Here is a 14,744-nt window from a genome sequence, read left to right as displayed (position 1 = left end):
GTCACTTTCACTATTAATGAGCCGTTTCCATTCTGACAACATAATTCTAGTGGTTTCTTACTTTCTTGTTATCTCACAGTTTACGTGGGGAAATTTAAAAAATGCACAACGTACCCAGCGAGGTTTAAGTTAAATCAAAAGACTTGAAGAATGACACTGGGCTTAGTGGGGGCCAAAAAGAGCTCAAACTGCCTCTACAATCACCTGTATGTATTAGACTCACGTCCATGTGAAACCTCCTGAATAGCAAACAACATTATGCACAATTGAATCTGTGATTTACATTATTTACAGTAATTATCATCCTTGCACTGAATATTGCATTTGCATCCATTGGCAAATAATCCATCATAGTGACCTAGTGTAGTAATTCTGTGTAGTAGTTTGGTGGCTAGACAATCATTTCACTACTGTGTGTTATATTCCTTTATTCTTGTGTGTATTGGTGTTTTATTGTGCCATATGAGCTGCTGGATATCTAAATTTCACTCAGATCAGTAAATCTATCTATCTATCTATCTATCTATCTATCTATCTATCTATCTATCTGAAACACTACTGTATCTTTGGGATGCAGCACACAGTAAGCAAATCAACTTAAAGTACCACTTCAGACACCTGAATGCAGCATATTGAATCATTTTTTTCCCACTGGGACAATGACTGTGGAAAATTGTGATATCAAGAAGAATCTAATCACTCTAAACTCATCCAAATAACAGAAATGGACAAAATGTTACTTACAGATCAAAATACATAAGAGTAAAATCATTGTGCTTTCTAAATTAAAACACTGAGGCCCCTCAGCAACACACAAGCCTCAGGTGATTACATATTTATAACTGAGACAAACCCTGGCAGCTGTTCCTGATTATGCAGGTTGTACTATTGATCAGACCTGATACTGTTTACTACCATGTGGTCTAAATGACTTAGACTTTTTAAAGTCACACACATTGAGACATGGCCTCACTGTGCACAGATGTACAGCAGCTCATATTTGTCCCAATGAGTCAGTTTAAATCTCCACTGAAATAAAGCAGCATTGCTACAAATGAATCAGACATGATTCTTCTAATGTCACCGTGACATAAGTGTGTTATTTGTTGCTCTAGTGCAGTATTGATAATGAGGATTTATTATGGCACGGTTGACAATGAATGCAATGTGCATGCGTTAGTGGGAGGGATTATCCACCAAGTAGGGCAAGTGGCTGAGGCTAAGGACTGCAATTCCATCCAGCCTAGTTCATTTCAGTCATCCGCTCAGTGCACAGACGGGACAGGGAGAACAATTTCAGCGCTGCTTATTTTGTCTAACCCCCCAACACATAACAAAAACAGCCTAAAGTGAAAATGGTAAAGTACATGCGACAGCTGAAACCCGAAGAGGTCCTGTCGGAGTCTGATGCGTCCACGGACCAGCAGGATTTCGGAGAGATGTCCGACTATTCTTTCAGCGACGTTTTATACTCCAAATGTTCCGCAATGGACCAAATCGGCACTTTTATGAAGAACGTGCAAGTGCTGCTCGATGCAGCCAATTACATAGAAAATATCGAGAAGAACAACGGAAGTAAGTAAACAAGGGCTGTTGGGATATTAACACGTAATGCGCCGAGCAGACAACAATAGAGGCGAAGACGACAAAAGACGCGCAGCGGACAGAAGAACTGGCCCGACAGCAGCTGAAACTAACAGGCTGATGGAGCAAACACACATATAAAAAAACACCAACATTTGAAGAGAAGAAGGGATATTTGCTACATTTGGAAATCAGGAAGCAATGGCATCGCCTGAGACAGATTTTTTTTTTTTTTTTTTGCAACAATAGCCTGCAGCTAAATTATCTGCTCCCATTTAAACTGGTCTGTGCAGCCCAGAGACTTGCAGTGCATTGATTATTTTTATTGGGCCTGCATATGTGCACATATAGGACAACACATGCAGACATTTATGGATCATTTAGACTCCAAATTTCCCATTTAGCCTAATTTGCAATCGGTTTACTGCACCTCCTGTCAAAATTGTTCCTTTAAAATAACACATTCGCTCAAAATATCGCACTAAAGGACCCCGCTGCGTAATATATCAATCATGATTTAGAGGTTTTATTTTTATTGTTTCAAGATCGACATTTCTAATTCAAAGCCCAGCTATCGCTTTCAGAGGCAGCTGCGCTTCCTTGTGTGTGTTGTTCACATGGTTTCCACATGGAACAAATTGTAAAGTTCTCATTGGTCAGGACACATGTTCCCAGTGTTAGAGTCACTGCAGATAACCAATGAGACGCAGGTTCATGTCTGACGTCGTATGTTACTGGGAGGGAGGGTTCATGGGATTTGTAGGCTTTTTTTTTTATAAGCAACAGGAACAATACTTCTGAGTAGACTAGTTGACTTCAGAGGACTTAAAATGTGTTTTGATTAAACAATATCAACTAAAGACCCACTTAGAGACTTTTTATATTTAATACTGGCTGTTGTGAATAAGAACATAATGACATATGAACACAGGATACTACATATCAGCTACATCCTAAATGTTGATCATAGCAGAACAAAAATGCATGAATGTATTTGTATTAACATTTTCTGAGATGGGTAATCTGTCTGATACACTGAGTTTAAGTTCTTAAAATTTAATTCCTCGGATGTGTTGCTACTGATTAAGATGTCATTTTGAATTTAGGCCAAATGAGGTCACATCTATCATGCAAATCCAAGCCTGGGTGAAGCTGTTCACTTGTAGCATATGTTTAAAAACTTAATGTATGTAATCCTCTTTATCTTTTTCATCATCAGAATGTGAGCATGGGTATGCTTCAACATATCCTGCCAACCAGACTACACATTCACAGAAACAGCGAAAATTCAAGAACAGGAAACTGGACAATATTCATAACAGGTAGGTTAAATGTACAGCATTAAGATCCTTAACCAAAATGTTAACGTGATGGTGTAGTAGAGGTGAATAATGATCATATTTGTCTTTATTTATGCATGTATTAAAATCATTCTCCCAACATGTTTGGTGGACATTCTAGTGTGTGATTTATGTGTCAGTTTGATTATTAGTATCATATTATCAATACTGCAGCATGATTTTATATAACTGTTGTATTTGTAGATTGTATAATATGTTGTATTCTCCATTATTAAGATGTGCATTACAGTTTTCTTTGTATATGTATGATCTCAACAGGTCTGCACACAATGAACTGGAAAAAAATAGGTGAGTAAAACAAGATTCATGTATGTTTCTGACACATATGAACAGTATCTAAGTCATCTTAGATTTACACTTCAGTGCAAGTTTTCATGTTACATATTTTGTTCAAAAGGTAAAGTAATTCTTAATAGAAGAAAGAGAGATTTTCTCCTTTCTTTAATGTGCTGTGGCAAATGAGGTACACAGGGAGTTTATCTCAAGAGCCAGCTGTCTCAAAATTGAGCTTCAAGCTGATAAACCCAAAACTTTATCCATTCTGCTGTGTTTGCATATCTTGGTGCCATGCTAAATATGTTGACCATACTATTTCAAAACGAGATGCACCGTGGGCCTGTGAACCAGCTTATTGTCGTCACAGGACCTCTGAAAAAAGGACATTTTTATCAACAACTTGGAAATTCATCTGCTGTGTAAGATAGCAGTGTGCACTTTGCAAGGCAAATTCAAAGGGAGGTGTAATGCAGCCTCAGTTGCAGCAGTGTTCCAGGAGGACATGCAGACATTTCCCCAGTCAGCAAATGGGAACCGTCTGTTTCCAGACAACAGGGCTCCTTCCTGAAAGATTCTCAGCTGCAAATCTAAAAGCAGCTTGCGTCTACTGCCGCAGGATGAGGTAGTCTTTTGCTCTGGGCAGGAAACAAAAATGTCAGGATATATTTATCCAAACATTAAATGTTCAGGTAATAAAAAAATCTAACTGTGGTTGGGAGAATTTTGGTTTAAGGTAGGTAGTGATTGAAATTGAATCTTCAGGAAGACGGCTTATTTCATATTAGACAGTTTTTTTTCTTTATTACAAAATGGTGGCCAATGCAGAGAGAAGCGATGACATCACAACTTGACCTATATTTCACTCCATTATTTGAAAGGATAGTGAGTGTCCTTTGCCAGTTTCTGCATTCATTCAGACCACAGGCCCAGAGGCCTTGTTGAATCAGAAACAGTATCGGGCTGACGTCAGCAGCTTTTAAATCTGGGCCCAGACAGATCCATATGTAATTGCAAAGGAGTCAAATGGTGTTGTTAACCAGCAAAATTGATAAACAGATAAATCAGGTGCCCGAATACCTTGACTGTTACATTGCTCATCACAGATGGATTAAAGGTATCATAATAAGAATTGATCTGGGCCAATCAAATACTTGTTTGCCTGGTCTATTAGAGTGCTAATCAAATTGGATAAGTAGGAAATATAATCTGACTAAATCAGGATCAGCGCAGCAGACAAGAATACATTAGTCCGGGAATGTATCTTTCAGTTTTCTTTTGTGTACAAGTGCAGTCAATAAAGCCGTGCCACTTGAAGAATCTTGCATAGTGCACATTACTCCGTGTTGGAGAAATGACTCTTCTTGATTGCGTCTCTTCCCACAGACGAGCACATCTCCGCCTGTGTTTGGAGAGGTTGAAGTCCCTCATCCCTCTGGGACCAGACTGCAGTCGGCACACCACATTGGGACTACTCAACAAGGCCAAAGCACATATCAAGGTGTGGTAGTCTTTGAGACAGCCCCTGTAGTATGGTACCATCATGGAATTAAGGCATCATGTTTGTGCTCAAAAGTAATGATGTAATCCATTCAGCCATCGTTACTTTAGTTATTTACAACCTATTATTACATGTCCAAATGGCATCAGTGAAAGGGGCCTATTACTTTTGATGTCTCATAATTGTATTTGAAATGAAAACAGGCAAAAAGCAAAAGAAAATGTGTGTCACTGCATCTCTCAGAGATACCTTAAGATGGTAGAAATATGGCTGCTCCCTAGAGTAAAAACATATTGACAGCACATATAGATGTACAGGACTACACAGGATGACTTTGATACATAAAGGAGGGTCCTAGTCTCCATCTGAATCCTATGTGAGACCCAATGTGAATCCATAGTGAGGACTTATAAGGCTCACCAGTCAATAGACTGTGTTATAATTTTAGAACAAAATTGTATTTTAGTATCAAAGCTCTCATTCTTGGTGGCCCCACAGTCTCCGGTTTCTCCTCAAGGTACAAACTGCTGTGCTGCACTGATACTTTACTTTTCATCACTGCAGCTGCACATTCCACATAAAAAGCTTTAATAATATATTCACTTCAGCCTGAATGCATTTGAACTTTAGAAGTCTATACATTCTTAGGCGTGTTAGGATGAAAAGGTATGTTGATTAAAATTATAACATAATTTCTACTTATTCTATAACCATTGCTGACATGGTATAACGAGCAGAGAGAAGTCTGGATTTTCTTTTTTTTTTTACGTCTTTAAACTTTTTCCGTCAATTCCATGTATAATGTAAAGAGAGAAGACACGTAATTCATGGAAAACTACATCTAATTTGATGTTAAATCATCATAGGATTTGAGAGGTTAGATTAGTATTGTGATATTATGGTGGCTGCATGACAATTTCAATTTTGCACAGTTTTGAACAAATCTATAGTTGGATCTTACCAGTATTACCCTCAGCAAGATTTGTATGCAAGTCTTTGATTGGGTCCTTCACAGTTGTGGATCATGTGAGAATAGTACACTGACCACTAGTCTTAAGAGCACCAGATTTGTTTGACCTGATTGACCTGAATGTGTCAGAATTAAATGATAGGGGCAAAATAATCCTGTTGTGTCAAAGCATCCAGGATTCAACACATTGGTTCCCCTAATGGCTGCAATCGAAGCCAGAGAAGTTTTTTTTTTAAATACAGGTTTTTGTAGAGTCTAGTCTACAGGTTCCAGCATGTAAGTAGTTGGGGATGATTGAGGGCTGCAATATGAAAGCAATCCTGGCAACAGTCTGTGGGAGTTTATCACTCTGGGGGATAATGGATAAAGTACCTATGATGTCAACTGTTGACTTTGGACTTGGCTGTTTGAAGTCCAGGAAATGTGATCTGTGAATGCTGCTCTGTTGTAGTTTTGGAACTAGAGGTTGTTTAGTATGAGTAAAAGGGTGGAGAGATGCAGTCACAATGAAACTCACGACCGCAGGAAGGAAAAAAACACACCCTGTTTCAAGCTACAGGAAAAGCTGGGATAGGCGCTACTGTATTTGGATAGAGGAAACACTGACCAAAGCCCATTCAGAAAACAACCACTTTAATGTTATTTTTGATCATACAAACCTCCTCAAACAATCCTAAACACCTGCAGCTTTTTTCTAATCAGACAAAAACATCTTTAGTTATAGTTCAAGATGTCTGATTTCATTCAATTATCTCCCCAATGACACAGTTATTTAGAACCAACACTGGAGATGTTAAAGGTAATGAACCATGCTTTGCAACTTATGCAATACACCATATGTCAGTATGAAAAACTACAATTGTTTTTTTTTAATTGAATTATAAAAAGTTGTGTGTAATTTGACCTGCTGTTTCTAAACATTGTAATAAGTCTTTGCCTTTTAATATCCAGCTGCAAAGGCACCACAAGAGTTGCCTATCTTTTTTCCACCAGCAGTAAATCTTGTACAGCAATTGGCTTGCAAGCAAATTGCTAGGACGTATTGCTGAGCTACAGTTCAATTAATCAGCTATTTATGGCACAATCAGATGTGATGAGTGGTTTCAAGTGATTAGATCCTCTTATGATTATGGAGGTTCATAGTGCACGACACATACTTTTAATGAGAGGCTTGTGTATGTATGAGTTATACAAGCTGGAAAAGACAGGAACACCAACACATTGGATCCACACACGCTTATAGTCTTGATTTTCTTTCTACATACCAACACAACAAACTCTTATGCATTTCCCTCTTTTCAGAAACTTGAAGAGATGGATCGGAGGAGTCAGCACCAGCTGGACAACCTGGAGAGGGAGCAGAGGCACCTGCAGAGGCAGCTAGCTCAGCTGCAGACTATTGGAGAGAGGGAGAGAGTCCGTACAGACAGCCTGGGTTCCAGGATGGACTCTGACCGCTCAGAGTCTGACAGAGGTAAACTCAGAGCTGTTATCTTTTATCAAAACCAAATGTATTTGCTAAAAAATAATATTTTTAACATCTACACTTTGAGAAAGAGAAATAATGTTGAATATTTAGGCTGGCATGATTCAAAAAGGCTTTTGAAAGGATCTGGTTAATGACAGTTTGTCTTTGTGTTTGAACAGAGGAGATTGAAGTTGATGTGGAAAGCACTGAGTTCTCCCATGGAGAAATGGACAGTGTAAGCACCAGTGGTGCAAGTGACCTGGATGACCACAGCAGCCGGCTGAGCTCAGCCAGTGATGAGGGCTACTCCACTTGCAGTCTAAAACTGGCCTTCTCTGCTTAAAGCACCAGCCTATACTTTTACTTCAGCTGCAGTCTTTTATGGCTTTCAACTTTCAAAGTACCAGCCTACAGCTCCATTTACCCTCGCAGTTTAGGTTAACTGTCCTCTGAAGAACAACCAGCCTCAATCCCACCTTTACCTGAAAAACGAAACGTCTTCTCCACCCAAGAACCAGCCTTAAGTTCAACTCAGTCTAAAAGTTTAAAATTACCTGCTTCTAAAAGCATCAGAAATATTTTACACAGAAGCATCAAATTTAACTTCTCTGGCAATATACAGTTTCAACTTAAAACAGTCTCCTGAATGTCCTTTTTCCTGTTACCAGCTTGAATAAACCATACCTGCACTCAATACTGATCCTGTTCAGAACCTGTAGAGGATGATCACAACGGTGTCAAACACTGAAAGAGCAACTCTACCTTTAAACACGTTGATCCTCTGAAACCAGCAAAAAAAACAACAACAAACAAACAAACAAAAAAAAAAAACTACAGAATAACCCCCAATACCAGCTAGAAGCTCACCATGGTAAGGTTTGCTCCATTTGCCTTGTACAAACATTGCCCTTTTTTCTTTGGATAACATTTATTTATCCAGATGGCACTTCTTGTCTGTGTACAAGCCAGTGGCAAGGGCTACAATGTCTGCATTCCAAAATGTTTATTACACTTCTATGACTTCTGCTTTAGGACGCACCACCGTCATCGATCCACGTGGCGTCCCTTTTCTTGACTGAAATACAGTTGTATCCAAACAGGTGGTGTAGTCCACCCTTGTTATTCTAATTTATTTTGCATATAATTATAGTATTTATTTTTGGTATATTTAATTGTACTGTAGCTAGGTCTTGGTCATGCTTGAATGAAATAAATTACCCATAAATAATAACTTTCCCCCCCGTTTTTACGATGTTTACCAAAATGACTTGACATAATTGTACTCACCACTGACGCATATGCAGTGCTACATGTTTAATACATTACTCAATGGCGTTTTGTTGAAAGAAAGACACATCTCTTTCACACTGTGCGCAAATACAATGACAGTTTTATTTAGACAGTAATAAGCTATCTCACACTTGTCCAAGCACAAGGCTAAAGCAATAACGCGTCTAGTTTTATCATATCGTTAATGTTGGCTGTGTTTAGCACACCGGTCTGTCCGTCCAAACACCAAATTGTAGTTTGCTAGTTTTACACTTGCTACAGTAGTGATATGAGTTAATAATCAGCAGTAAAAATGTAATTCATTAAGAAAAAAAAAAACTTTTAAAAAAAACTATGGTGCATGTGTATTGAATGTAGCCTTTCTAATCATGTTGTAATGTGCTTTGGATTGACAAGTCTTAAAAAATGTCTGTAGCATGAACAAGATTAGCACTACAGAGTACTAATTTTGGTTTATACTTCAATGTTTAATACTGTATATTTTTTGTATTGTAGCAGAAAAAGTCCAAGTTTGAATCCTTGAAATTTGGAGACTTCCCATTATTAACTATAATGTCCGTTTGACACATAGGGTTGCACTGCTGACCTGTTCTAATCCATGAAACCAAATTAGACATTTCAATATGACCATTTATCTGCATTCTTCTGGTACAAGTCCTGAGTAGATCACCACCAAATTGTGTCTTAATATGGGTATATGACTCTTGCACAAGTTCCTTGTTACAGGTCTTTTTCCCCCCCCAACGTGCTTGGGAAATTATAAAATGCACTATGAAAAAGACTTTTGTTAAGGAAGTATGTCAAAGCACACCCCAGAATGTTTCCTCCTGTGCTTAATCAGCCATCCAAGGTGACTTTTTTGCAAAACATATGCTGCTGGTCCCCTGCTAATACTTTGTTACAGTTCCTGATAACTGTCCCTGGAATCTTAATAAACCTCTACCACCAAGACATAAACCAGTACTGTTTTTATTTGTGGAGCTTGTCAATATTTGTCATGTTTTTAACAGGTTTCTGGTAGTAAACTGACATAATGTAGTTGTTGTCCATCATTAATGTGGTAAGACTGTTCATTAAAGTATCCTGAGCTAACAGAGCTGAACATTTCCAACAAGAAAACTTCATGGTGGAACAGTTGCAAAGCGAATGCTCATGATATGGACTCATTGATTATACTACAAGTCTTCACTGCCACCTACAGGAACTGACAGAGCCACTGTGTAAATATCATGTAAAAACAGTCAAAATGAGGTGGAAGCAATTATTTATAAAACTGAAAACAAAACAATGTTTATTTTACTGTTATATATATATACAGAAATTAAAATGTAAATTCAGCCATTTCAAATTAACACCATTATTAATGTTCATACTCGCCAAGAACTGGTCAGCGTTTAAAATCCAGCCTCACATTTACACACCAAATCTCTAACTGTATAGTTATACACATTTTAGCAGGTATTTGGCCTCTGTGGAGTCTGGACACAAACAGCAAACTCTACAGCTTTTCTAAAGACCACTTCCTGTTTTTCGTACGTAACAGGTCACCTGGTTCCAAAGCAGGAAAAAAAATCCTGACTATTTGGATATTTTTGTTCTACCTACAATAATATTATAGGAAAACTACATCAACATTTCAAACGATAGTGTGCAAGCAATTCCTTTCAAAGCTTTCTTTACTTGACAAACTTAAATCATGTATAAACACAATGGAAAGCACTGATACAGCTGGTGTACAGTGGGGTTATTATATACAGAATATATTAGGTCACTGTGGCATTAGATGTCTGACGTTGTATTTTGACGTGTCATGGTATTGGGTCATTGGCTTGTCTGCAATACCACATGTGCCCACTCCCACCTTTCCATTTACGCTCTCTGGAGATGCAAATATGCTCCTCTTCACCTAAAAAAAAAAAAAAAAAAAAAAGCAAAAAAAAGTCATTAATACTGGTGACAAATATCAAACAACTGACTACTGGACTGCTTTTGTAGGCGTATATTACACGCAGACACATACATATTCTTCCAGCAGCAATTTACAGACAGTGTGGCACCAGTTTCAGGTTACACAGTCGTGCAGTCTTGTAGAACATGTCTGTATGTAATATAGCATGCAGCAGGAAGGACATGGAGCGAATGAGCTGGTGGGTTAAACACCTGCTCCTGCTTTGATGTCTGTCAACATTCCCAATCAAATGTGTGCAACTGTGTGAATTCACACTTTGGTTTGACTCCGTTTTATCCAGTGAACTTAATTTTAATGCTAGAAAGCCAAACTGCTACAAGTTCAGCTGGGTCTCACTTCAACACACTTGTTGAAATGAAACATGTGTTATCCACATCAGGAAACTGTTAACCATGCCGCAAAGGTCCCGAATCGCATTGTCAGTGGCTTTTTTAACTGCATTAAAGCCATGACATGCCATAAAACTAATTAAAAACCCAAACTGCAGGGTCTTTGCAGTAGTGAGCATATACCTTAATCAAAATAAATGTATCATATGTAACAAAATTGCTGCCAGTCTATCTTTCACTTGTGTATTTACAAATATATTGTGAAGTTGAGTTTTTACAAAAATGGCTTCTCAGACAGACTTTGTTTTAATGGATTTGGCTTTTTAACCATGTTTTTGCACAATGACTCCCCCCCCCCTCCCTCCCCCCGGAAGAAAAGGCACTCACCTGTCCTTTCTTGTTCTTTGAGTAGGCTTTGTTGTTGAACTGTTGCCACTTGGACTTTTGTTCCTCCCTCTCTTGCTCCAATTCCTTCATCCTCTGTACCTTTTTCTGGGCTTTTTTCTTCTTGTACTCTCTCTGCTCTGCTATCTGCTCTTTCCTAGACAGACAAACAATGCAGAGAAACATTTAATCCTGCCATGATGTACAGCCGTAGTCACAAAACATGAGAGAAATCATTATTGAATGCTTCCATCAGTAAAAGCTCTAGACTTCTGGGATCTGAGTAAAACTTTGGCCGTAAATCAAAAGATCTTAGTTCACTGTTAATAGGTCCAGCCAAAAAAAGTCTTCGATTTGTAACAATACAACACAGATTTGTACTGTCTATGCAATATTGGATCAAATGTTTTGATTTTAAAATGTTATTGACCAACCAAATATCAAATACATACACCTACAAAAATCCAGCAAGTGACTTAATCAAGCACTGATTTAATCAAGTGACTATTGTCCAACGAAAATGAACTCCATCAAATCGATGTTTTATTTTACATATAATGCTACTTCCAATTCTGTTCTCACTGATGCTAATTTCTAAGACTTGTGGATATAGATCATTCTAATTTGCGGTTTTTAAAGTCTGATTACACAGTGAAAGTAATTCCAGTAGAACATATAGAATTATCCTTAAAATGTTATAAAACTTCAGGCAGAAATGTGTATATATGCACATTAAATGAGTGAGAAAATATTTTCTTGTACATACTTTGATTTGGGCTTCCCATCGTCATCGGGACGTTTCCCCTCCTCTAGTACTTTGAGGTTCTGCAGAGGGATCACTTCAGCATTCCCGTAGCCAGTGAAGGTAACAGCTGCAGTGTCGTTTTCTCGGTCTATCTCCTCAATCTCAGCCTCATACACCCTGTCAAAGAATCACGTCTGTAAGCAGGTGAGTATGAGTCAAAGACTCAAGCTCTAATTCATAAGCAAAGTTTAACATAAATATTCAGTGATTAGTAATTCAGTGCAATAGGCCTATAATGGCGCTTTTCCATTATACAGTTCTAGCACTACTTGAATCTACTCGGTTTGGTACCAGGTACGTTATTTTCCATTACTTCATAGTACCTCCTCAACATGGACGGGGTCGTCCAGCTCTCACTGGACCCTCTCGTCTGCCACCACACACAAAAACCACGGTGTAACCATCTTAACTTGTGCGAAACTCACTGTGACTATTGTTACCGGTATTTAAAAATGGCGGGTTTTCATTCTTGTGTGGGACATCGAGCTCATGACTCAACACACTCTGACCAATCAGTGGCCGGCGGGCTGTCAGCGTCACATTGTAGTATCGGCTCGGCTCGCATGGAACCTCGCCAGAGCAGGTAGTAAAAAAGTACCAGGTACTATCCCTAATGGAAAAGCAAGAAAAACGAGTCGAGTAGCGCTAGAACTGTATAATGGAAAAAAGAACAGAAGCAGCTAGGCATGTAAGTTGGTTCATTTGTCCATACCGTACTGACTTGAAATAATTGAGAACAGTGTTAACCCTAACCCTTCTACAGTGACCAAATAAATCATGTTTTAGAGTGTGTAATGTTCCCAGAGCATCTTGGCAGCTCAGTTGACTAGAGCTACTATGTATTATTTAAACTTTATGACTGAATCCAGTCCTTCTAGTTAATCTCCACCAAGTTCTGTTTTGTCACATTTTGCCCTTTTTTAAAGGCCCAGGCAAGAAACAGGCCTTTCTATTTACACTTTGAGTAACACCCTAATACCTTAAAGGCTGATAACATTTTAGTGCATCAATATTTATAAAGGGGTACGAGAAGCATTCAGTGATTTAATTTGAATGCAAAGTTGTTATACTTTTGTTAAAATAAATTAAGTGGGGTGGTTCAGTCATATGTTTACTATCGACACAGTAGTAGATAACTCAAACATAGAGCATTATGAACGGATGTTGCTGCATGTAATATTTTCATAAGAGGCTGGTGACACTCACTGTCCGTCCTGACTCCACACAGCCAGACACCTGTCCCCCAATTTCCAGACGTGCTTCTGGGGGACAGTATCTGAGCCATTGGCACTGGAAGCACCCTCAGTGGGCTGTGAGGTCAGAAGGTCTTTTGTCAAATCTATGACTTCCTGCAAGGGGGGAATAACAATCACATGTTAGTTGTTCATACAGAGCATAAAAAAATCCCATCCCTTCCAGCACACACAACAAAAGATAACGCTTGTGAGGTCTCATTCAGACAAACCTGTAAGTCTTTTTGGAGTTTTAGGAGGTCTTCATTCTCTTGGTCGGTAGATAAAGCGACTTCTACTTGCTGCAGTTGTGCTTTGTAGCTATTAAGCTGTTTCATCAAGTCGTCCGACATCTGAGTAAAGACACGGGATGCAATTTAATATAACAATCATTAATATAACAATCAGCTCGTTGAATCAACACGTGTACGATCAATAAATAAACATCTTCAGGTAATGAACTGTGGTTAGCTTGGATTAGCATTAGCCTAGATACACACATACACTCGTATAGTTAAAATGAACAGCAAAAACTCACGACACCCGTGTCTATTAACACACATACAAACACAGCAGTTATGTGCTAATACAACCTTCTCGCTTACTTAAATCGCTCAGAAAGATCCCTCGGCCCTTTTTCGTCGACGTAATTTTCAACGTAAGCTAGCAACGGCGGCTAATGCTAGCTACTAGCGGGCCGGGGGCAACCATAAACACAAAGGGACAAGCTACAATCTAAACACACTAGTGTTCGTGTTTAATCTTACCTCGGTATGAATGTGTCTGATCGATAAATACTGTGATCATTCAAATCTGAACTCAATAATTCGCCAAAGCGTTTGCTGAGGAGAACAACAGTGCTCTCTCCTTCCCCCTCCGTACACAAATTGCTAAGCGGAAGTCCCGTACACGACTTTTCTCGCGATATCGTTGCTATCCGCATACCCAGCGGCCCTGTCATAGAGGTAGTATACTGTATGAGCCCTCTCTAAATACAGTCACGGTGCACCTGTGCAAAGTAATTTCATCCAATGTGATAGCTCTTCCATAAATTCTACTTTCTTTTTTTAAAGTTTAGACATTTTCAGTTTTTGTTGATATAGACAAAAAGGTGATAATTCTACTCTATCTTTATAACTGAAACTAATTATTAAAGTGTGCATTAATCTGTTTTTGTCGCTCAGAGAGCACAACGCTTGCAATGGTTACCCCTTTAAAACAGAATTAATATCTGTAACCTAAAGCTTAGTTTTAGTATTTCAAAGAAATAAACACAACCAGACTGGGCCGAGGTTGGTAAATGGGAACAACAACCTACTGTCCTGCGTGCCATGACAAACACGCATTATTCATGTATCAATATTTGTACATTTTTCTCTTTTTCTCTCTTTTTGTGAAATGATACTGTTTAGTTTTACATCCTCATGTGATTTATTTATTTATTTAAAGGTTTAATGATCAGGGACAATGCACATTAATAAAACATTTTAACAAATGTAAACATGCCAGAATTAGCCAAAAGGCTATTTTACATCTGCTGTCCCTGGACTGATGTTAAGTAGTCACCCTAAAATAATA

General features: G+C 38.5%; 2 protein-coding genes across 2 annotated transcripts; one reads left to right on the top strand and one right to left on the bottom strand.

The window, feature by feature from the left end:
* The first annotated feature begins 1,297 nt into the window (after positions 1–1,297).
* Positions 1,298–7,830, top strand: LOC128372664 (max-interacting protein 1-like). The gene is made up of 6 exons (XM_053332781.1): positions 1,298–1,575; positions 2,804–2,906; positions 3,204–3,233; positions 4,605–4,719; positions 6,992–7,163; positions 7,337–7,830. The coding sequence occupies exons 1-6, from the start codon at positions 1,356–1,358 to the stop codon at positions 7,498–7,500; spliced, it is 804 nt and encodes a 267-aa protein (XP_053188756.1). The 5' UTR covers positions 1,298–1,355; the 3' UTR covers positions 7,501–7,830.
* Positions 7,831–9,708: 1,878 nt separating this feature from the next.
* Positions 9,709–14,071, bottom strand: smndc1 (survival motor neuron domain containing 1). The gene is made up of 6 exons (XM_053332814.1): positions 13,934–14,071; positions 13,400–13,519; positions 13,141–13,283; positions 11,896–12,051; positions 11,133–11,286; positions 9,709–10,353 (listed from the first exon to the last, which is right to left on the bottom strand). Exons 2-6 carry the CDS (start codon positions 13,517–13,519, stop codon positions 10,216–10,218), a joined length of 711 nt encoding a protein of 236 aa, XP_053188789.1. The 5' UTR covers positions 13,934–14,071; the 3' UTR covers positions 9,709–10,215.
* Between the last annotated feature and the right edge of the window lie 673 nt (positions 14,072–14,744).

Source organism: Scomber japonicus, chromosome 14 (assembly GCF_027409825.1).
Source record: "Scomber japonicus isolate fScoJap1 chromosome 14, fScoJap1.pri, whole genome shotgun sequence".
Taxonomy (NCBI): domain Eukaryota; kingdom Metazoa; phylum Chordata; class Actinopteri; order Scombriformes; family Scombridae; genus Scomber; species Scomber japonicus.
This window is presented reverse-complemented; position numbering and strand designations above follow the sequence as displayed.